We start from the raw sequence: 22,144 nt of genomic DNA on the forward strand, positions 1-22,144 counted from the left end.
TTAAAACTAATTTTTATTCAGAAATGAAGAAAACAATAAAAAGCAAAAATAATACAAAATAGCAATTTTTATAATATATCACTAAAACTAAGCAGTTATCTAACTAGCTACTACAACATATTCACCAAATACATAACAACATTAACTACATATGCATAAATACAGGAACTATTCTACAAAATGCACACTCGTTGTCTGTTGATTTTTAACCCTTATTGGTCTACCCCCTTTAGATAGTACTACAGAACCACACTTCTACTTTTAATAGTATTCATCTAATTTATAAATCCTACAGTTGACATGATGGTGCAATTTCAAGGACACCACACCCTCTTGTGGCCAGTGGTGCAGTGGTAAATTCCGAAGCAGAAGCTTTTTAGTGCTCTGACACCAGGGCATTTTCTACACTGGCCCAAAACCCTAACTTGGATCAGAAGCTGATTCTGGATGTCTAAACGACATCCAGGGATTTCTGATCTATAACACAGGCTAAACCAGGTTAATTTGAATTTTCCATGTATTATGCAAAGTTGACAAAAACTCTAGAGCTCCCATAAGTGTGATCAGATGGTCCTGTTCAAATTTGACCTTTAAACTCAACAGCAGAGTCAAGAGGGGACATGCCACCTGTTTCTTCTCACTGGGTGCAAGGGCACCTTTGATGATATCCGCAAAGGCACCTGGTGATAACTAGGAGCTCTCCCAAAGCTCCATGACCTTCTGGCAGCAGTGATGGGGCCAGTCAAGGCCAGGTGAGCATCCGGTGGGGTGAAACCAGTTTTGGCCTCACTGGACAATCTGGATTGCACCCCACCACTACTGCAAGATAGAGATAGGCAGTCTAGTTCTCACTGAGGCCTGTCTGAAATATTGCTACTCTGTATTGCCTCAGGACGATTTTGATAGCAACAGCCCAATAGGATGTCCAACGGAGCAAGTGACTGTGATGATCTAAAGCAATTTCTACCAATTTTTGTTTCTACCAGGATTGGGCCTTGCACAACAGCACTCTCAAAGGCTTTGGATTACAACAGTGATATCTCATAAAAATTAATCATTGCTTCACTGAAAAAATCTACTTGCCCTCTAGTTCCTAAACTTAGAGAGAGACCTAGGATGGTGCGAGATGATGCCATAGTTTCTGCTAATCAAAAAGTCCTATGGGTTTGATCCAGAGAGCCCTGGTTCCACTACACCACTGGTTGTAACATTACTTCATTAATTCCTCCTTTGAAAACAGTTCATAGTTAAGGAGTATTACTACTTGCATAGTAGCTCCAGTTGCTAATATTGATACAGAGAGGGAAGGTTGAGAGTCAAATTTCTGGGTCCATCACTGACCATGCAGCTCCAAGTTGATTCGAGGTCATGGTGGACACAAAACGCACACTGTTGATACATGTGCAGTGCTGATTAAACAGAAAGCAGCACATAGAAAGTAACAAGGAAGTCCAATGTAAGCCATATAATGTGTTACAGCTTGTCCCAGTATATCCCTGACCCAGGGCGAAATCGGTTCCACAAAATGTGGAGTGTTTCCCTTATGAAGTGCAGCAAAGGTTCCAGAACGGAGGCTGCCAAAATGCAGGTGAGTAAGGGGGGCAGGTGCGCATTCCAGGAGAGAGCACTGCACACTTGCCATCGGTTTGGCAGCACTGCCTCAGGAGAAGAGATTGGTTATCTCTGCTCCTCCCTGTCAGCCCCATCTCTGCTTTTGTATCCCAAATGCACCCAGTTCACTGATGCATATCTCTCTGGGAAATGATAAAACCCTGCAAAGCAGTGTGGAGTCATGTTCTGTGGTAAATGTGATGTAATCACCTTCCTAACTGCAAATTGGTTCCAGGCATGGCAATCTGAACACAAGCACAGCGAACTGGTTACTCTCAAACCAGATCCAAGTTGGATTATAGTGTTAGTGTAGAAGGGGGCTCTGGGATGGAAATCCATCATACTGTTCATTTCAGAGAACATATCAAGTAATATAAATACCTAGCTGTTTTTAGCTGCTGACTTTTTAAACTATCATTTTAACCTTCTTCTTACTATATGATGAATTGGATTCTCTCTTACCCCCCCCCCCAAAGATTTGTCCCCCCTTTACATTAGTATGTTGTTACCAGAGGCGGTCCAACCATAAGGCGAACTAGGCACATGCCTGTGGCGCCATAGTCCCGGGGGCGCCATCATTCTGGGAGGAGGGCGCCACTCTCTGCTTCCTTCTCCTTCGGGCCTCCCGGTGCCCACGCTGGGCCTTCCGGCCGGCGCGGGCCAACCTTCGCACCACGCAAGCCCACCTTTGGGACCTTCAGAGATTGTGAGATCTGTGGGAACTTGGAAGCTAGGTATGTGGGGTTAATATATCTGTAGAAGGTCCAGGGTGGGAGAAAGAACTCTTCTTTGAAGCAGGTATGAATGTTGTAATTAATCACCTTGATTAGCATTTAATGGCCCTGTGGCTTCAAGGCCTGGCTTCTTCTTGCCTGGGAGAATCTTTTTTTGGGAGGTGTTAGCTGTCCCTAATTGTTTACTGTCTAGATTTATTCTGTTTTCAGAGTGTTCTTCTTTATTTATTGTCCTGATTTTAGAGTTTTTTTTTAATACTGAGAGCTATCTGGGTTATCTAAGTCCACACTGCCCTATATCCCTGTTCAATGTTTAGTGCTAAATTCGCGAATATAGTAATTCCTACATAACATTTCCATGTATTGAACTGGGTTTTCTATTGATTTGTTTTAAAACATGATGTTTTGGTGCTTAATTTGTAAAATCATAATGTAATTTGATGTTTAATAGGCTTTTCCTTAATCCTTCCTTATTATCCAACATTTTCGCTTATCCAATGCTTTTATTTTTCAGTGATTGGTTTGGGGGGGGGCGCCAAAATTCTGTTCACCTACACTTGAAAAATACCTAGGGCCGGCTCTGGTTGTTACATCAGTTACAATCCAGGAAGCAACACCCTTCTCTTGCAGTTACACACTGATAGCCAATCAGTTCCAAATATAGTAAAAGCAATGTTAGTTTCTTGTGTACATATCAGTGTGTCTATATAATTATGGCAACACACTTCTTGCTGCTGTGACATGCAATCTAGCAATTCAGGAAATTGGAAACAAGATGAGAATTGGCCTGGAATTTTTAAAAAATTGTGTCAGAAGTGAACATACTGCAAGACGCTTTTGGTGTGAGAGAATCAGCCATCTACAAAGACATTGCCCTGGGGACACCCTGAGAGGCTTTCTCAAGCTCCCATAAACTAGGGCTGATAGATGACAGCGCTCATCCTGTCCTGGAGATTTGAACTGCCAACTTTAAGGTCAGCAGTTTAGCCAGCACAAGGGTTTAATCCATTGTACCGCTGCGGCCTGGGATAAAAATGAGTTACTGAGATATACATGCTTTATATATGCAAATACATCTTATTGGGAATTACTTTGCATCTCACTTGCATGACAAAAATATAATTAAAATAGAAAACATGAAAGATCCAAGGTAAAGAAAGCCTTAGTTTCCGAGATTGCTAATAATGACACAGCTTTCAAAAGGATGGAAGCCATATAAAGGTCTAACCTAAAGGTTAGAAGTTCACATGGGGAAAGGTGTTATTTTAACTTTTATACACTCTATAGAAAAGTTACCTTGGTTTACTGCAATTCTTTCTCTGCTATGTGTTTTTATGTTGGACTGAAAAGGACTCTCAGATTTGGGACAAATTGATTGATCATGTACAAATGCAACTCAGTTAATGAAGTAGAATATGGATAGTTTCTTACAACAGATGAAAAAGAGTTCAAAACAAATAATTTGGATATGTGAAATCAAACAAGCAGGTCATAAATAAACAAGAATATTTTGTATCTTATAGAGACTTCATGAAGTTTCTTTCTAAAACACATTAACAGATGACTTTTTATTTCATGATTTTCTTTCCATGTTGCCTATGGTTTTTTTTAATTGGAAGGGGAAGCTAGAGAGGCAGACTGAGAAGGAAGGCCTGCTCTCTCGTTCCCACCAACTGAGCTTGAGATGGAGGTGGGACTGAGAGAAGGGCCTCTCCTGAAGATCTCAGGGTTCAGGCAGGTTCATACAAGGGGATGCGGTCAGCCAAATAGCCTCAACCTGAACTGTCTAGGACTTTAAAGGTCATAACCAGCACTGCTGTTCATGTAGGCAGAGGCCCTTCTACACTGCCATATAATCCAGATGATCAAAATAGATAATCCACATTTTCTGCTTTGAACTGGATTACATGAGTCTACACTAGGCATGGGCAAACCCAAGGGTGCTTACCTCAGGCCCTACTCATTTTCCCTATCCTCTTGGCATAAGGACATGGTGGCCTGCTGCATCCTTATGCCAACAAGATGAGGGGGGAAGGCACATAGCATCTGAGAGCCCTCTGGAGCACTCTCAGCCACCGTGTGTCTCACCCTCCTCCTGGCATAGGAACGATGCAAGCAACCACATCCTTATGGTGGGAGGACGGTTTGAAGAAGGCACGTGGTGTCTTAGAGCCCTCCAGAAAACACTCAGCTAGCACTTGTCTTGCCCTCCTTCTGGTATTATGCCAAGAGGACAGCCCGGGGATCCGGGGGAGGATGAGAGGGAGGATCAGGACAGTTGCTGTGTGTCTCACCTTCCTCCCAGCATAAGGATGGGATGGCCAGCCCCCTCCTTATGCTGGGGGGACAATCTGAGGATGACCCAGACCTTGCCCTGCCCTATCCTGGCCCCATTCTTTCCCAGACCCTCCCCATCCAGTGTGTGCCCGGCCCCCCTCCCTCCTGGCCCAGCCCTCCTGACCGAGCCCACAGTGCAGCCCCAAAGCAAAAAAAGTTTGCCCATGACTGGCCTACACTGCCATATAATCCAGTTCAAAGCAGATAATCTGGATTTTATATGGCAGTGTAGAAGGGGTCTCAGTAACTATGCCTATTTATTTATTTATTTATTAACAGTATTTATATTCTGCCCTTCTCACGCCGAAGGCAAACATATAAGGCAAACATTCAATGCCATATAACATAGAACAGAGACAGAGACAGATGCAGAGGTAATTTAAACCTTCTCCAGCTTCCAGCTTCCAGCTTCCTGAGGGTACGTTTGATTCCGGCCACAGGGGGAGCAGCTGCTTCATCATCCACTGCGGCGGCACTTCCTCATTCCAACAGCAGCTGGATGATTTTTATGGTGTCGTAAATTAGCCTCCCCACATATAAGTGGTACCTAAATTTCCTACTTGATAGATACAACTATCTTTTGGGTTGCTTAGGTCAGCAACAAGCAGGGGCTATATTTTATTTTTAATTGTCGGGTGCTCACCCCGACACGGGCTGGCCTCAAACTCATGAACTCTTGGTCATTTATTGCAGCTGGCTGCTAACCAGCCTGCACCACATTCTTTCCCAGATTCAGTTTTATTGCATTATTTTATAGAGAAACTGCTGCAATGTGACACCCAAAGTCTGTGTTATACCAGACCTCCTTTGGAATGTCAATCAGTCCCAGAGATCTACAGTGTGACCATCAGAAACAGGGTCTCTGGCACCATTTCTCACACTGGTGATTGCTGATAGGGGCTTCATGGAAAGATCAATCTGTTGTGTCGCAATTGATAAAAGGTCAGATCTTGCAGTAACTACTGCCCAATAAGGCAGAGTTTTAGTGATGACTGGTGACTCCAGGAGCCCAAAGAACTGGGATTGCTGTGTAGATTTACCCCTGTGATCGCAGGTATGGTTGGTTGAATCTATGGATGAAGAGCCTATGGATAACAAGATCTAACTGTACTCAGAGTTTTTCTTTTTCAAAAAATCAGGTGTAGCAAACAAATTGCGCTTTTGCTTCATTTGTTTGCTCTAATGTATAAGGAATGTGGTAGCTGTTATAAAACATAGAATGACGTGCCAGGGTGGGGAGAATGAAGTTTTACTCATCTGCTGCATGACTGAAGTATTAGAACTGACTATTTAAAAGTGAGAATTGTGCAATCTTACAGATATTTTTCAACGGCAGTGTCCAGCTTTCCTCGTCACTGCCTGTACTGACTACAATGGCTGGGAGCTGTGATTCAACAAATGCCTGGTGAACTGCATACATTGCTCCCCTACTCTAAAGTGAGTGTTACCACCTCTTCACATGGGGCATCTTTGCCCATTTTGCCACTTTGTTTTGCAGCAAGGACAGGGCCTGCTCTGCGCCATCACATAACACGTGGCAGGTCGCGGCCACATTCCTCCAAAAGTGGAGTAGAAGCACTGAAAGTCACTTCCTCCACCACTACGGGGAGGAAAGTGTATTCTGGGTAGCTCCGATGGAGCTACCCGTACTTTCCCTCCTTTTTCCCTGTATGATGGGGGAAAGGGTGGTGGGGGCAATGCGTGTTGCCGCACACTGACACCCTTTCTCCCGTCTGATGGGGATAGGGAGACAATGCACCCTGTCTCATCCTCATCATGTGATGGGTTAAGGAGGAATGGTGTGTGGGGTGCCACGAGCCATCCCACATGCCCTCCCTTTCACCGGCGATTGCCAGCACAATGGCACAGCTCGAAACGGCCATGTGAAGAGGTCCTTCGAGAATGCTTCCTTCTTCTAATGGGAATATAAAAACATTAAACCTATAATGTAGAATTTCTTAAATGAATCACTCTTTCCATACAGAGATGCAATAAAATGAAAAACTGCCTCCATTTAATGTCTTCATGTTGTGGCAGTTGGGAAAACATTATTGAGAAGTTCATTTTATTTTCAAGTTTATTCTTTATGTAAATGATGTTGACCATTGCCTTGTTATGAAACAAAGTATTATTGTTTCTTTAATTCATCTGGGTGTTGGCTTGAAGTTAACTTTGTACCTGCTTTTTACTTCCTGCTTGAACAGCATTTGTTAATTATTACAAACCGAGAGAGTGCACATTAGTTCGAAACACAAGGCTTATCTTAGTACAAGATAAAATATTATAGGAAATAGACAAGGTGCTCAGTTGGAAATCCAAAACTGCACAAAATGTTTTTGGACATTTCTGGTGAATTATAAAGGTGAAGCCATGGAGAGTTATTCAAAGTATGTGGTTATATGCCAACACGAGGAGTTATTTGCATGGAAAAAACAAGAGTCTCCACCAGGAATTTTCTCAAGGTTTTTAAACAATGTTCTTCAATAAAAAAGGTAAGATAATTCCCACTGAATTACTGTATTTTGTATGGAATGACAATGAGGTGTTCTAAGCAAGGGGAGTCCAGGATCAGGAATAACATTAGGGAAAAGATATTACAATGCTGCAATTAAAACATTACAGATTAACAAATAAGGAATTTGAAGTATGTAGTGGGAAGTACGTATAATAAACAGAAAGAAGGAAGTAGGAGGGAAATCTCTTATTTTGTATGCAGTCTTTTACAGCACAAGTATATGCATATTTACCCAGAAGTAAGTCTCTCTGTGTAGAATGTTTTTTTCTCACTAGTAAATGTTTAGCATTTCAAACTGAATTTAATTGTGTGTTTGTGTGGGTGGGTGTATGCACCTTCAAATCACCTTTTGATTTATGGTAATTTATGAAAGGTTTTCCTTTTACCGATGTTTTTGCTCATTCCTTCTCTTGAAATATAACTTACAGCATCTGGTATTTGTTGGTCATCTGCCACCCAAGTACTAACCAGAGCTGACCCTGCTTAGCTTCCAAGGTCACATAAGATCTGCTACATTTAAGGTATATAGGTGGGCAGGCACATAGCAACAATTATGTAGAAATAGGTTTTTGTGCTAAAACTAAAACTGTGTGCAAATAATCCTGCCTTCTCCCACAAGAAATAACTGGAGTGTCTTTTTGTGAGAAACATTTTAAAGAGCAGAGGTCAATAAGGGACCGGGCTGTGGCGCAAGCTGGAAAGCAAGCCAGCTGCAACAAATCAACAAATCACTCTGACCAAGAGGTCATGAGTTCGAGGCCAGCCCGGTGCCTGCGTCTTGTCTCTATCTCTGTTCTATGTCATGGCATTTAATGTTTGCCTTTATGTGTGCAATGTGATCCGCCCTGAGTCCCCTTCGGGGTGAGAAGGGCGGAATATAAATGCTGTAAATAAATAAATAAATAAATAAATAAATAAATAATAAGGGAGGCTTTCCTGTGAATTCCTGCAAAGTATTTTTCTAACTTATTAGGGACACACAGCATTTCAATGCTTGGGGCAAAAAGTCAGGACTTCCTTTATCAGCCCACTTGTTTCTTTTACTGGCACAAATGCAATGGAACAGGAAGATCTATCTTTCCTCGGCTGTACCACTCTGTTATATGCAGTTCCTTGTTTGTGGCTATCAGGCTTATGATTAAATGCAAAACAACCTTAAGATGTTTGCTTTACTTTTCACAAATGAACAGCTTGTCACCCAGGGAAGTTAAAACATATTTTTTGGGAATAATCTTTCTCCAGGAGCCAGTGTGGAGTCATAGTTTATAGTGTTGGACTATGACTCTGGAAACCAGATTTTGAATCCATGCTTAGCCATGGAAACATACTGGGTGACCCTCAGAAAGCCACATGCTGTCAGTCCCACAAACCCTGTGAGAGGTCTGCCTTAGGATCACCATAAGTTGGAAATGACTTGAAGACACACAGCAACAACAGTAACAACAGCAATTTTTTTCTCTAAACAAATTGCTGGTGGGACTTGATTTGATACATAAGATTATACATTACACCCTTGGTATCCACTGGTGTTTAATTCTTAGATATCTCTGTGGATACCAAAAACCATGGATGCCCAAATCTCATTATATAAAATGGCATATATAAATTGGGAACAACTCAAATGTGTCCTAGAGAAACCTGTGGGTCTGTGAAATGGCAGGAGGATGCACACCAGCGTAGTGTTTGGCACAGCAAAAAGGCTTGCTTTTTAGATTTTTTTCCAGAATATTTTTGAGCTGTGGTTGGTTGAATCCATGGATACAGAACACATGGATATAGAGTGACAACTGTACTAGTACTGATGATATGGCTATCTTTTTCCTGTATTTTATCAGATAGGTGGGAGTCACAGTCATCCCTGTGTTACTGGCTGATAGCATTTCTCAATATTGGCCCTCATTGTTGGGGCCGATAGGATTTGCTAGGATTTGCAGTGTAATAAGATCTAGGATTTGCATTGTAATAAGATCTGGAGGGTCTTACAGTTCTCCACAGTTTTTTAGGACAATAATTTTTAAGGCAGTTGGCTATAGACTGAGATCTGTCTCATCCTGAACACTTCCAAGAATTCCTTATGTGAAGATGATTGTTAGAAATGCTTCCATTAAATACTGTTTCTTAGGGTTGCTGGAGAGTTCCAGGTACTGGAAATGTACACAATTGTAATCTATTTCTCAGTTGTATGAGATGTGCATATGAATTTTGTATATTTTATGGCATAACACTGAACAATATTTTTTAGGGCAGTTCCTCTTCATCTCTTAATTTAGCAAAGCCATGTTCCTTTTTACTCATTCTCTCACCATAGTCTTGAATCCTGCGATCTCTGCATAATATTCAAGAACATCTATCATCAAATGCCTATAATATACTGGTATGTATGCTGCTTCTGATATTTATTTCCAATGAAGAGTAACGTTTTGTATTGTTTTTCAGTATCCTTGAGCATTTTCTTTCTTTCTTTGAATCCATAACTTGGAAATGTTGATTAAAAGTACAGCATACAATATATCTTTTATGGTAATGTCTATGCATCTTTTTTTCCAGATTCAAAGAAAGAGCTTGCCAAATGGATAGATACTACCAATGGACTGGATTGATCTTGAGTCTTTTAACCATTTTGTCAGGTAGGACTGATTTCTGTTTGGATGAGTAGTGTGAGGGCTTTTGTATAACTCATCAGTTTGGTATCTGTCAGGTCATTTGCAATGAAATAATGTGTTTGTGTGTGTGTGTGTGTGTGAGAGAGAGAGAGAGAGAGAGAGAGAGAGAGTGAGAGAGAGAGAGAGAGAGAGCGCACACACACACACAAGTACACACAAGCACAGCTTCATGTTACCTGTCATCCTATGGTGATCCCATGAACCTGGGCTGCCCTGCTTATGTTTCAAGATCAGAGAGTGGATGAGTTTGAAAGAACAGAGTGAAATTTGATAATTAATGGTCAAAGGAACTAATGTAAAATATAGCAAAATATACCGTATATACTCAAATATAAGTTGGCCCAAATATAAGCTGAGGCACCTAATTTTACCACAAAAACTGGGAAAACTTATTCGCTCGAGTATAAGATCAGGGCGGGAAATGCAGCAGCTACTGGTAAATTTAAAAATTAAAAATTAAAATAGATACCAATAAAATCACATTAATTGGGGGTATCAGTATATTTTTGAATATTTACATAAAACTGTAATTTAAGATAAGACTGTCCAATTCTGATTACCTATATACTTGAGTATAAGCTGACCCAAATATAAGCCGGCCAGGACCGTCTCTCAAGTATAAGCCGAGGGGGGCTTTTTCAGCCCTAAAAGAGGCCCTAAAAAGGGCCAAAAAACTCGTCTTGTACTCGAGTATGTACAATAATCATAGTTGGCCTATCTTGTTTGGCAGGGGCAACATACAATATAGCATTAAAGACTTAAACACCATCATGGGTTCTTTATTACTACAGTCTTGGAAAAGAGAACACCAACCACTGACACAGTCCTGGCAAACTGCCCCAGCTTTTACGTTTGCTGCTATAAACAATCTCAGAGCCCCCCTTCCATCAGAAGAGTAGATAGCAGGAGTGGGCTACATCACAGGATTGTCACAAATTATTCTGTCTCCATTCCAAATCCAACAAAGTGGAAACTCAGGTCCAACCTGCAAAGCTAATGTGTATCTTGCATGGCATAACCACCAACATTTTACAGATTGAAACCAAGGCAAATGTGGCAAAAGATCAGATTGTAGTCAAGATGATTATAAAGTTATTTATAAAAAAAAGAACAGATAAGCTATGGAAGGCCTCAGTGGCTTGCTTTTGTCTGAGCCTATTGGGAATGTCAAGATTCTTCTAGAAGCAGTGTGGCAGCATTTGGAGACAAAAAATTGATTGTTTTTCTTAGAGCGTTGTACTTCAAGGTCCCCCAGGGAAAAATGTATTGCTGACCATGCCGGCATCAGGTGATGTTTGTGTCCATGTTCAAGGACAGTATTGAGCATTTATAATATAAAACCAAATACGGTATCTCCTTTTGGACACAATGTAATAAAGGTAAGTTGGGCAATTGAGATCAGGGTTTAGCAGGACACAGCTCTATCCATATTCCAGGGCAGATGTGAAATGCAAAGAAAAACAGTGCATTCCCTGAAAATGTAGTGCACCTTCAAAACACTATTTTAAATCTGTCAGCTCAAACCCTAGATACTTATAATAGATCCAGAAAAGATCTAACATAAAATGTAAAGCAGCACTGTATCTCTCTTGCCAAAATATATCTCAACCAAGATTTCTAACATGCAAATTGGAAAATGCTCCTACATCTTTAGTGGGTTTGTAGGGTTGTCATAACTTGGAAAAGACCTAAGGGCACACATCAACAAAAAAGGTATATCATCAGATGTTGCTTGTCATCTGGTTGTATGACAAGTAATAGCTGATGAAACCCCCTCTTGTACACAACCATTAAAGTATAGGAGTCCACTCCTAAGATACACAACAACTGTTTATCTGGGCAGTTGGCAAGTTATTGGGATTCTTCCATTTCTAATTCTTTATTTTCAGATGATGAAACTATTACATAGTTCTACTTCTTTTTTAGGAGGAAAAAGTGGTAAATGATTGCACATGGAGTTTTAAGGGCAGTCATAACTATAGATGATGTGTTTTATTGCAGAGATAGTAAACCAACCCAAGCGAGTGAAAGCCAAAGTACAAGTGACATTTATCATGTAGTTCATCTCTGCATACCCGTTTTTTGTAAAAAGAATGTGAGCATGGGGAACTATAACAGCAACAGGAACTTTAACCCCATAGCACTTGTGCTGGGAAGTTAGGCTTAGGATTGGTGCCAGGGCAAAGAAATTAAGACTCCTCTATCATATGTTTTTACTTTTTTTGATTACACAGAGTGAACTGTGTGTCAAACGCCATAATGAATTTGGAATCGAAAGAGACTCATCTCTCAGGATCAAAGTAGATGATAATTTTTACATGGATGGAAAATGCTCTTTAAAGTGATGAAAAACATGATTATTGTAGCAAATGATGTTCTTAACTGTGTATCTCTCATTGTGTATGCTTTGCTCTGTGATTGGCCACTGGAAGGTGAACACAGCTAAACCGATTGTGTAAGTGAAATTGTTTTAACTGTGTGTGTGTGTGTGTATGGGGGGCGGATTGCATTTATAATTGAAATCTAACTTACTGGTTCATTGTCAGGCACAAATGTTTAGAAGCAACTTTGCACATTGCAATGTTTTATGTTGTTAAGCACTCTGTGTAGGCATTAGTAACAAATTCACTTGTAAGCCATCATGTCAATGCTTTCCAAACAGGAATTGTGTGTGCATTTGCTCCACGTGTATAGTGACATATATATTCCCTCCTACAGATATTTCATCACGAATAAAGCAGTTTCTTCATCAATGCAAATACATATTCCTTTTAACAGATTAGAAAGTACATGTGAGAGCTGATAGCTTCCACAATTTTTAGATGGGTGTAACAGTCCTCTGATCCCAAAGAAGATGTTGACAGCTTTGTTGTCTAAGCCACTATGAGAAGCTACTCAACTTATTTAATAAACACATGTTAGATCTATATGTGGAGATTTTTCAAAGTCCCTGAATGTTAAAAAAATCATTTGATTGTATAGACCTTAATTTTGTATTTAGAATAAAGAAGTGATCTCTTTAATATTCTTGGAAAATATAAATAGTAAGTAATAAAAATTAATGACCTTGACTTAGAATATTGTCCTAAGTTGAAGCTATTATCATTAGCAAAAGACAACAAAGTATTTAGTTTTCTGGAATAAGTTTGATAAATTTTTTTCAAGTAAGTTGTGAATATACCAGTATTATTCAAGCTATTATGCAATCCCTGGTTCCAGAAAAATCACACACATATTTCTGATGATTATATATTTTCTTTTTAAGCCCAATTTTGCTAGCTTGAGAAATTACAATTAGTGTCACTGCCAGTTATTCAGCTTCACTGGCTCCCAAACTTCAAGTTAACTCTTGAAGATCCGCATATCAAAATAGTACAGAATAGATTTGGAAATTGTGCATGCATGCATATGATGAAACATATGGCTTTCCAAAGTTTTCAACAGGTATAAAGGAGGCTGTGAAAGCCTTATAGCTTCAGCCTTTGGCATCCCATGGGGATCTTGGCAATTATAATCAAAACAAAAGCTACCCCAAAATTGCTCCAAACTGTTTGTCACAGGCATCCTTTCCTGGTCAGTCACAGCTGAGTCTAAGAATGGCTCCAACTCTGCTTTCCAAAGGATGTTTAGTGTTTAAAATATGTCTGAGTTGATGGTTATTCAGTCTCATTCCAGAATCATAAGATTCATCAAGCAACAGACTGGCAAAAAATCAATTGATGGGAACTTCTCCCTGGCCTCCCATTAAAAGCCCCAAACCCATGAACCAGAGCCATTAAAACGGGGCCCAAGAAAGCAGATGATTAAAGCATCCCTCTGAGCACAAGTTCAGGACAGGAATTTGTTGTCAGCCTCACTATGGATCCGGCACACAAATCCTTTCATATATAACAGCACACTTTGCTCTCAAACTTATTTGATTTCAGCAGTATAGCTGAATAAGGAAAAATCTCTTTTGTCATTATTGTTATGCCATTGGAAATGGCAACATTTGCTGATCTATTGCAAATCACTCGGAAATTTGTCAATGGGTCCTGATCCACCTTGTTCTAATACATCATTAAGTAATATTTGTCGTATCAAACAGTTAAATTTGAATGCAATGCTAAGCAACTCTTAAGTGTTAGGTACACAAGCAGTAGCAACCCTGGCTTTGCATGCTCCTCCCTTAACTTTTCTTCTCTGTTATGTGTCTATGAGGAGGAAATGAAAAACACTGTCAAATAATAACTGCTTAAGAATTTAGATATGACTTCTTAGTGCTAGGTTAGCCTCTAAAGTGACTCAAGTATTTATATCACCAGGTACAATTACTTGAGATTGCCTGGCTTTTCTATTTTAAAAGCTTAACTTCCTTATTTGATATGAGCAAGATCTCAGTGGGACTGACCTTTGCATAAACACTTCCACCAAAAGAAAGACTGAAATTGTAATTCTATATTAATTTTATTAGATTTAACCCTACGGCAGTTAGTGGGGCTTACTTCTGAGCAGATCTGAATCCCATAGTATTACAAGTTGAGCATCCTTATCTGGAATTCCAAAATCCAAAATTGTCCACAAGCGTGGCTGAGATAGGGATTACTTTCTGATGGTTCAGTGTATACAAATAAAGTGTATAAAATTACATTCAGGCTAGGTATGTTGGATGTATAGGAACCATAAAAGAACTTTGTGTGTAAACCTGGGTCCGGCCTCTAAAAATATCTCTTTATGTATATGCAAACACACTTCTGGTGCCAAGCATTTCAGATAAGAATACTAAATCTGTATATACAAGCTTCCAGGGTATAAGATGTTATGGAAAAATAAAATATAAATAAAAGTGAAATGGAAGAATAACTCACACCCTGCTAAATAGAAAAGTTTTCCTCAGGCTAGTAAAGGATTGTACAGATAGAGAGTATGATGATTTGGGTAGGACAAAGAAAAAGAACACCTTCATCAAACCAATATATTTCCCTCCCCCCTTCTACTTTGAAATAATTTTACAAACTGAGAGTATGTGGAATATTATGTCCTATACGTAAGGGAACTTTTTCTGTTTTTTTTTAATCGTGCCAGAAGCAAATTGAGAATATACTGCAAGTTGCTTCTGGTGTGAGAGAATCGGTCGTCTACAGAGACGTTGCCTGAGGACACACGTGGGAGGCTTCTCTAATGTCACTCACCCCGTCTTGCGGATTCGAACCGCCGACCTTTAGATCTTCCGGTCAGCAGTTCAGCCAGCACAAGGATTTAACCCATTGCACCACCGCAGCTCCCACTTTTTCTGGGTATATTAACATGATTAAGTGGACATTTTTCTACATTTAGTTAAGAAATAAATGACAAAGAAAAGTTTTTTTAATCAACGGTTTAAATTAGCACTGCTTCACAATTTAAATCATATAATGATAAAAATAATAGGAGCAATGATGGTTTGGGAGGATGACATTTAGACCTGATTCCTATTATGATCATCAATTCAAGCTGGCCCATTGCATTAATATATTGTATAAAACAGTTGACTTTCTAAGCTCCTAATAATTCTGTGGGTCTGCTTTAGTTGGAGCTAATGATTGGATTCTCTGTTGTTCTCCCATTTTGAATAATTTCCATTGCATTAATTTTCTTTTACAGTGTTTCAAAGCCAAATGTTAAAAGGTTACATCATAGGTAGTAGATTCTCCAGATTAGATAATACCATCCCCAGCCTCTTTCTGTTTTTCAAGTCCAGGGCAAATATACAATAAAAAGGACTACAGTCACCCCTCCAATTAATAGGCTTTGAAGATTCACACTTATAAAATCTTAGGAAGAATGAAGTTTTGAGAAATTTAAAGAAAAAAGGGAGGAGGGAGCAAAGGAGTGAGGTGGATAGTGTGGGAAAAGGTGTGTGTGAAAGGAAGATCATGATGACATGGAGGAGAGAGATGGGAGGGGGAAGCTCAGGAAGGGGGTGTGTGCAAGATAGTTGCTTTGGAAAACAAGATTATTTTGGAACAGAGAGAACCAAGAATCTCTGGAGGACAGAAGCCAGAAGAAGTGCGAAGGAAAAGGGGAGCAGTTTGATTGTGTGTTTGTGCATGCTTACTCTGCTTTACTTTGGTCAACTATAAAACCCATGGGTATTTTGGCCTACAACTCCCAGAAATCCCATCCAGTTTACCAGCTGTTAGGATTTTTGGAAGTTGAAGGCTAAAACATCTGGGGACCCACAGGTTGAGAACCACTGCAGTAGTGTATTCTGCAGATTAAACTATTGCATTTTAAATCTCCTCATCTCTAGTGCCTGATTGGAAAAGTGATACTAGAGATTTTTGGGGCACTTAGCCTAAACAGTTTGACTTTTGAAGATTTGATTATTCACACGTTTGATTTAAATGTTATCTCTTGGAGTTTCTAGACATTGATTCGAAAACCTTTTTGGTCATGGAATCCCTCAGAAGATGCTTCCCCCCCCCCCGAACCCTAATCCTGTCCCTAATTTTCACGCAGAACCCTAACTCTGTCCCTAAGCACTGTGAACCCACAAAGTTCTTCCTTCTTTGATTTATTTATTTATTTATTACCTGGTTGTTTTGTATAATACAGGTTAGGAAATAAAGAGATTGAAATTTTATTTTTAAAGCAGAGGTACATTGAATTTCAATAAGATCTTCATATTCTGGCGCAGACTATTAAAAAGGTTTTAAATAAAGATTTTTCCACAGAACTCTATGATGTTTTTTTGAAACCCTAGGGTTCTACGGAACATAGTTTGCAAGATGTTGCTCTAGGCCAGTGATTCCCAACCTTTGGTCCTCCAGTTGTTTTGGACTTTAACTCCCAGAAATCCCAGCCAGCTTACCAGCTATTAGGAATTGTGAGAGATGAAGTCCAAAACCCTTGGAGGACCAAAGGTTGGGAACCACTGTTCTAGGCCATCTAGTGAAAGTTACCCATAGAAATTATGCTGAAGGTTAATTGATTCCTAGAGAGAACATCTTTTTAGAAATATCTAGGTCCTGCAGTACAATACTATGGTCAACTTCCATTTATCCTTCAATTAAAATAAAACTTTTTTAAATTCATGTTTTCACTTTTACTGTGGTCTTGTGCCCCTAACTGCAGAAAATATCAAGTTTGACAGAGAAAGACGTTTAGACCTCATATAATCTGGAATTGTTTTTTTGGTAACTAACATGCTAATCAAATTGAGTTAGTCTGTCATTTTTGTTTGGCAAGAAAATGTAAAGGTAATTCTAGTATCAGATATATCTTTGTGGAAGGGTGATTCAAACCAATGAACACTGAGTTTACAACTGCTATCACAATGTACTGCAGGGAAATCTAACGCCTTTATTGACATTGGTGTTGGTTCAGTTTCAATTGTTGTTTGTTTTGCTTTTCAGATCCAGGGTTTGGTGCCTCCATTATAGAAGGCCCCCAAAACCAAACAGTTCTTGCTGGCTCAGAGGCCCGATTTAATTGTACTGTGTCAGAAAGATGGAAAGTTTTGATATGGCTTTTTGATGGAAATCCTCAATTGACTCTAATATGGAATGGAACATCTTTTGATTCACCACGATTCAGTCAGCAAGGTCATACAAGTGGTACCACCTTTACCTCAGAGTTAACGATTGCTGATGTCAAACTAACTGATTCTGGACAAATAAAATGCAGCATCCAGAATGACCAGGACAATAAATATGCATATCTTTCTGTACAAGGTGTGTAGACCTTCTTATGAGCAGTCAGTCTTCTGTGTGTGTACTTTTAATTCTTTGGGCTGACTGCAAGATTAGTTCATATTCACTATTTATTATTCAATGGTTGATTACTTTAAAATTTGCATTAATTCTATGAAGTTACAAAAATCAACTTTCTTTTCTTGTGCTATAAGTTTTTGTGGACTACTTTGGTGGAGACACATTGTCATCTTCAGCTGGCACATCTAGCACACCTATCTAGGGAATTAAATAGAGAAAATATAAACTGCAGGGAAAAAAAGAAATAAGAGGAAGCAATAGATCTGTGACCTCTACAACAGAGGTATACACATGTTAATTTGTTCAAGAGTATAGAATGTTACCATCCTTATTTTACAGATAGCTATAAAGTTAATGGTCTATTCAACCGTTCTTGCTTGAGATGGCCATGTCCATTATTTTAGTTGTGAAACTCGCAACTAGAATTTCTTCTGCGTGGTCACTCTGGAATCCACACCTGTGGTATCTCCAGTATCAACGCAGCTGTTTCGGATGATCTCTTGAAAAGCTTTGCTCCATTGAGGACTCCAGCCCCGCCCTTCCCCATCAGCAATAAAGCCAGGCTGCGAGGCTTGAGGCCTTAGTTCCTTTTGTCCGCGAAAGCAGCAACATCGGATTATATCTCCTCTTGACTTTGGATTTTTGGACTTGGCTAAGGACTCCTCTTTATCCTTTGGACTTTGCAAACTTGGACTTTCCTTCCTCTTAAGGCCAGTATGACTGCTTCTGCAGACCTTAAGTGCATGGGGTTTGGGGGGAAGCTGCCCAAGGGAGACCCCCATCCCCTCTGTGTTTTGTGTCGCCGAGGCGACCATCCGGCTCCCTCGCGCGCTGCCGCCGCGTCTGTAGAGACGCAAGCTACTTTAAGCACAGCCCTTGGGGCTGTAGACTCACCTTCTCCTTCCTCACTTGCCACTTCAGCAGGAGAGAAAAAGGCGGCAAAAAGATCTTCCGCCCCTCCAGCTAAGGCTCAGGAAGGGGTGGAGCCAGCACCAACCAAGTGCAGCCGGAAGTCAAACCGGCTTCTGGCACATCTATTGTGCAAGCCTTCCTTCCTTTGGCAGTGGCGGCACGTCATTTAGAGCCCCTGACCCTTTCGCCGCCGCATTTGCCTCAGCAGGCAGGGGGAGGGCCTCTCCCTGCCATGCTCCTGCCTCCTCCCAAGGAGAGCAAACTTCTGGCAGCCACGCCACCCGCACGAGCGATGGCTTGCCGGGGCACTGGGGCTCAGCTCCTAGAGGATGACCCCCTTGAGGGTACCTCTCATGGCCCCCCGCCTAGAGCGGTTCCCCATGGCATCACTCAGCCGGCTCCATTCCAAACTGCAAGCATGTTTCCTTTTCCCTCTTCCCAAACTGTATGGCCAGCCACTCAGCAAGGGGGCTGGTATTACTTGCTCAATCCTCCAGTACCAAATTTTTATCCTTATAATTTTGGGACTGCTTTTCCACAGCCTAACCAATTTACTAATTTTTCTGTTCCTTGAGTTTCTCAGGCACAGGATGATGATTTTGTTTCAGACTCTGATTCTTTTATTGATGAGGATACTTAACACAGTGTTGTACTTCCTCAGTTGCTACGACAAAGGATTACTCCTCATTTTCTTCATTAATTTTGCATTTGGTTTATTCTCTCCAATTGCCTGCTGTGTCTTTATCTGATGACCCAGTTGATGACCTGTTGTTTTCTCCTGACCAACAAAAGGACCCAGTGCTTAGCACGGTGCTTCCTGCACTTAATTTGCTGTTGAACTTAGCTAAGACTCAATCTGGTCCCCCATCTTCTGTGCCTGCTGTGTCTAAAAAAGTTTGACACTCTCTATTGCATATATATATCCTCAGCTCAGTAGTCGACTGAAACCAAATTCTGTTGTGATGAAAGTAGTGCAACCAAAGATATCTAAGAAATTGCAATCTGCTCCACCAGATAAAGAGGGCAAGAAGTTGAATGGTTGTGGGAAAAAAATGCACACTGCTGCTAGTTTAATAACATGTATGGCTCATTAACAGGCCTATATGGTGGCCTAGTAGTCTTACTTGTGGGACACGTTAACACCTTACCTAGACATGATTCCACTAGAGCATCAGCAGTTGCCAAGGACTCTTCACTAAGAAGGGATCACCTTAGCTCTTCATCAAAGGGACTTGGCTAAACATGGGGATGACACAGCTGGAAGGATGTTTGCAGCTGCAAAAGCTATTTACCGCCATGCCTGGCTAAGGTCTTCTACGTCATCTGAAGAGGGAAGAGCTATGGCTGAAAAACTGCCGATGTCTGAAAACAACTTATTTCATCCTGACACAGATCCCGAGTTCAAAAGTACACAGAAGATTAAGGAAGCAGTGCAGAAATTTGGTTTCTCTCAGCCTAACTATCAACCTAGATTTTGGTGGCCAACTTCCTAACCACTTTACCGCCAGCCTTTATGGCCTGCTCCCTTTAGGCCTTCTCAGGGTCAGAATCCTAGATTTTCAGTCCCCGTAATTCTTCAACCAGGGGACGTCAGTCCACTAAAGGGAAGCAACAGGACCAGGGTCGGCGTCGTTTTTGACAACCCTATGTCTTTTTCTGTTGGTGATGGGAATCTTCCTCCTTCACTGGGTGAGTTTTGCACTTCTTCTGTTCAGTCCTCCTCCCCTGTTTTTGGAGACAGGTTAGCTCCATTTTTTGAGGCCTGGTGTTCTGTTACATCAGACGCTTGAGTGCTGGAAATTGTGGAACATGGCTATGCCATTGAATTTTTTGAACAGCCCCCAGTGGGAACTGTTCGTGTTACCCCTCACTCTTCTGCTCTTTGGCAGGAAGTTCTTACTTTACTTGAGAAGGGTGCTATAGAACCCTTGTCGCCCTCTATGTTTCCTTTTCCTCTCTCTCTCTCTCTCTCTCTCTCTCTCTCTCTCTCTCTATATATATATATATATATATATATATATATATATATGTTTCTAAAAAAGATGGAGGTCTCCGTCCTATTTTGTATCTTAGAGGGCTAAATGCATATATTATTTATCATTGTTTTTGGATGGTGACTATCAACCATCCTCCCCCCTTTTGACCAGCAATGTTTGGTTTGCAAGGATCGATCTTAAAGATGCTTGTTTTCATGTGGCAATTAGACGCCAAGACCATAGATTTTTGTCCTTTATAACGAATGGCCAAGCTTTTTGTTTTTGCATTCTTCCCTTTGGCATCTCTACAGCTCCCAGGGTGTTTACTAAAGTGGCGGCAGCTCACCTTAGAGAGCGTGGTGTAGTGCTCTATCCCTACATTGATGATTGGTTACTGGTCGCTAAAACATGTAACTAGTTACAAATCAAGATTCAGTTTACTTTGTCGTTATTACAGAAACTGGGTCTTATTATCAACAAGGACAAGTCTCATTTTCAACCCTGCCAAACTGCTCAATGTATTGGGGCTGTCTTGGACTCAGGCGAGAGCGTACCTTCCAGACGACAGATTATGGAATCTTCGTACTCTGGCTCTTCGAGCAATAACAAAGACATCCGTTCAGGCCAGGGACATTCAGTGCCTTCTTTGGCAAATGGCTTCCACTACGGGAGTGACTCCATTTGCTTGGCTTCATCTTTGACCACTTCAAATATGGTTCATCAGAACATTTTATCCTTTACACGACAGCCCCAACAGTCATTTGCTAATCCCTGCAGCTATTCGCCATTCTCTACAGTGGTGGACTCACCGATCCAACCTGTGCATTGGACTTCCATTTCATCTCCCCAGGCCCTCGATGCTGCTGGCAACCAATGCTTCACTAACAGGTTGGGGAGCTCATCTAGGCAACCTTACAGATCATGGTGCCTGGACCATAGCAGAGGGAGACAAGCACATCAACTATCTGGAGCTGCTAGCAATGGAAAGGGCACTTCACGCTTTCAGTCATCTAATCGAAGGACACGTTGTGCAACTCACCACCGACAACACTACTGTCATCTTTTATGTCAACAAGCAAGAGGCACATGATCTCGAGCTCTGGTGATCCTTACTCTCAGGATCTGGAATTGGTGCATAGCCAGGAATGTAACCACCATGGCTGTCCATGTCCCAGGCAACGAGAATTCTCTAGCAGACACTCTGTCGGAAAACTTATGCAGACCACAAGTGGTCCCTTCATCCTGCCCACTTTTCCGTACATGGCACACCCCTTTAGTGGACCTTTTTGCTTCCCCTTCCAACACAAAATGCCAGTTTTACGGCTCACGACTCCCTCATCTTCAACAGCCGGGGTGTTTAGGGGACGCTTTCCTCCTGGACTGGACATCGGCGCCCCTGTATATCTTTCCACCACTTCCACTGCTATCCAGAGTAGTGGCTCGTCTGCAAGCAGAGCAGGTCAACTGTATTCTGATAACGCCATGGTAGCCTGTCAGCTGTGCTTTGCCACTCTCCTCCAACTCGCAGGCAACGATTATGTTCGATTGCCACTCAGACCAGACTTGCTGACTTCAGGATCCACTTCAGTCCCTTACTCCAAAATCACACGTCTCCGACTGACGGCATGGAGGATTCAGCCCCATCTCTTCCTCAACCACTGAG

At 41.1% G+C, this 22,144-nt stretch overlaps 1 protein-coding gene across 5 annotated transcripts in view; it reads left to right on the top strand.

Moving 5' to 3' along the window:
• The first annotated feature begins 6,884 nt into the window (after window positions 1-6,884).
• The window catches only part of igsf5 (immunoglobulin superfamily member 5), a 42,736-nt gene continuing 27,476 nt past the window's right edge, over window positions 6,885-22,144 (top strand). For 2 of the 5 annotated variants that reach the window (XM_008107497.3, XM_008107501.3), the window contains exons 1-3: window positions 6,885-7,174; window positions 9,745-9,824; window positions 17,237-17,554. In XM_008107497.3, coding sequence (XP_008105704.1) covers window positions 9,767-9,824; window positions 17,237-17,554 — 376 coding nt within the window. In that variant the 5' untranslated portion in view covers window positions 6,885-7,174; window positions 9,745-9,766. Of the gene's footprint in view, window positions 7,175-7,350; window positions 7,436-9,505; window positions 9,572-9,744; window positions 9,825-17,236; window positions 17,555-22,144 lie in introns of those variants that run through there. The other 3 variants (XM_008107499.3, XM_008107500.3, XM_008107498.3) reach the window with 3 other exon arrangements.

This window comes from Anolis carolinensis, chromosome 3, assembly GCF_035594765.1.
Source record: "Anolis carolinensis isolate JA03-04 chromosome 3, rAnoCar3.1.pri, whole genome shotgun sequence".
In the NCBI taxonomy this organism is placed as follows: domain Eukaryota; kingdom Metazoa; phylum Chordata; class Lepidosauria; order Squamata; family Dactyloidae; genus Anolis; species Anolis carolinensis.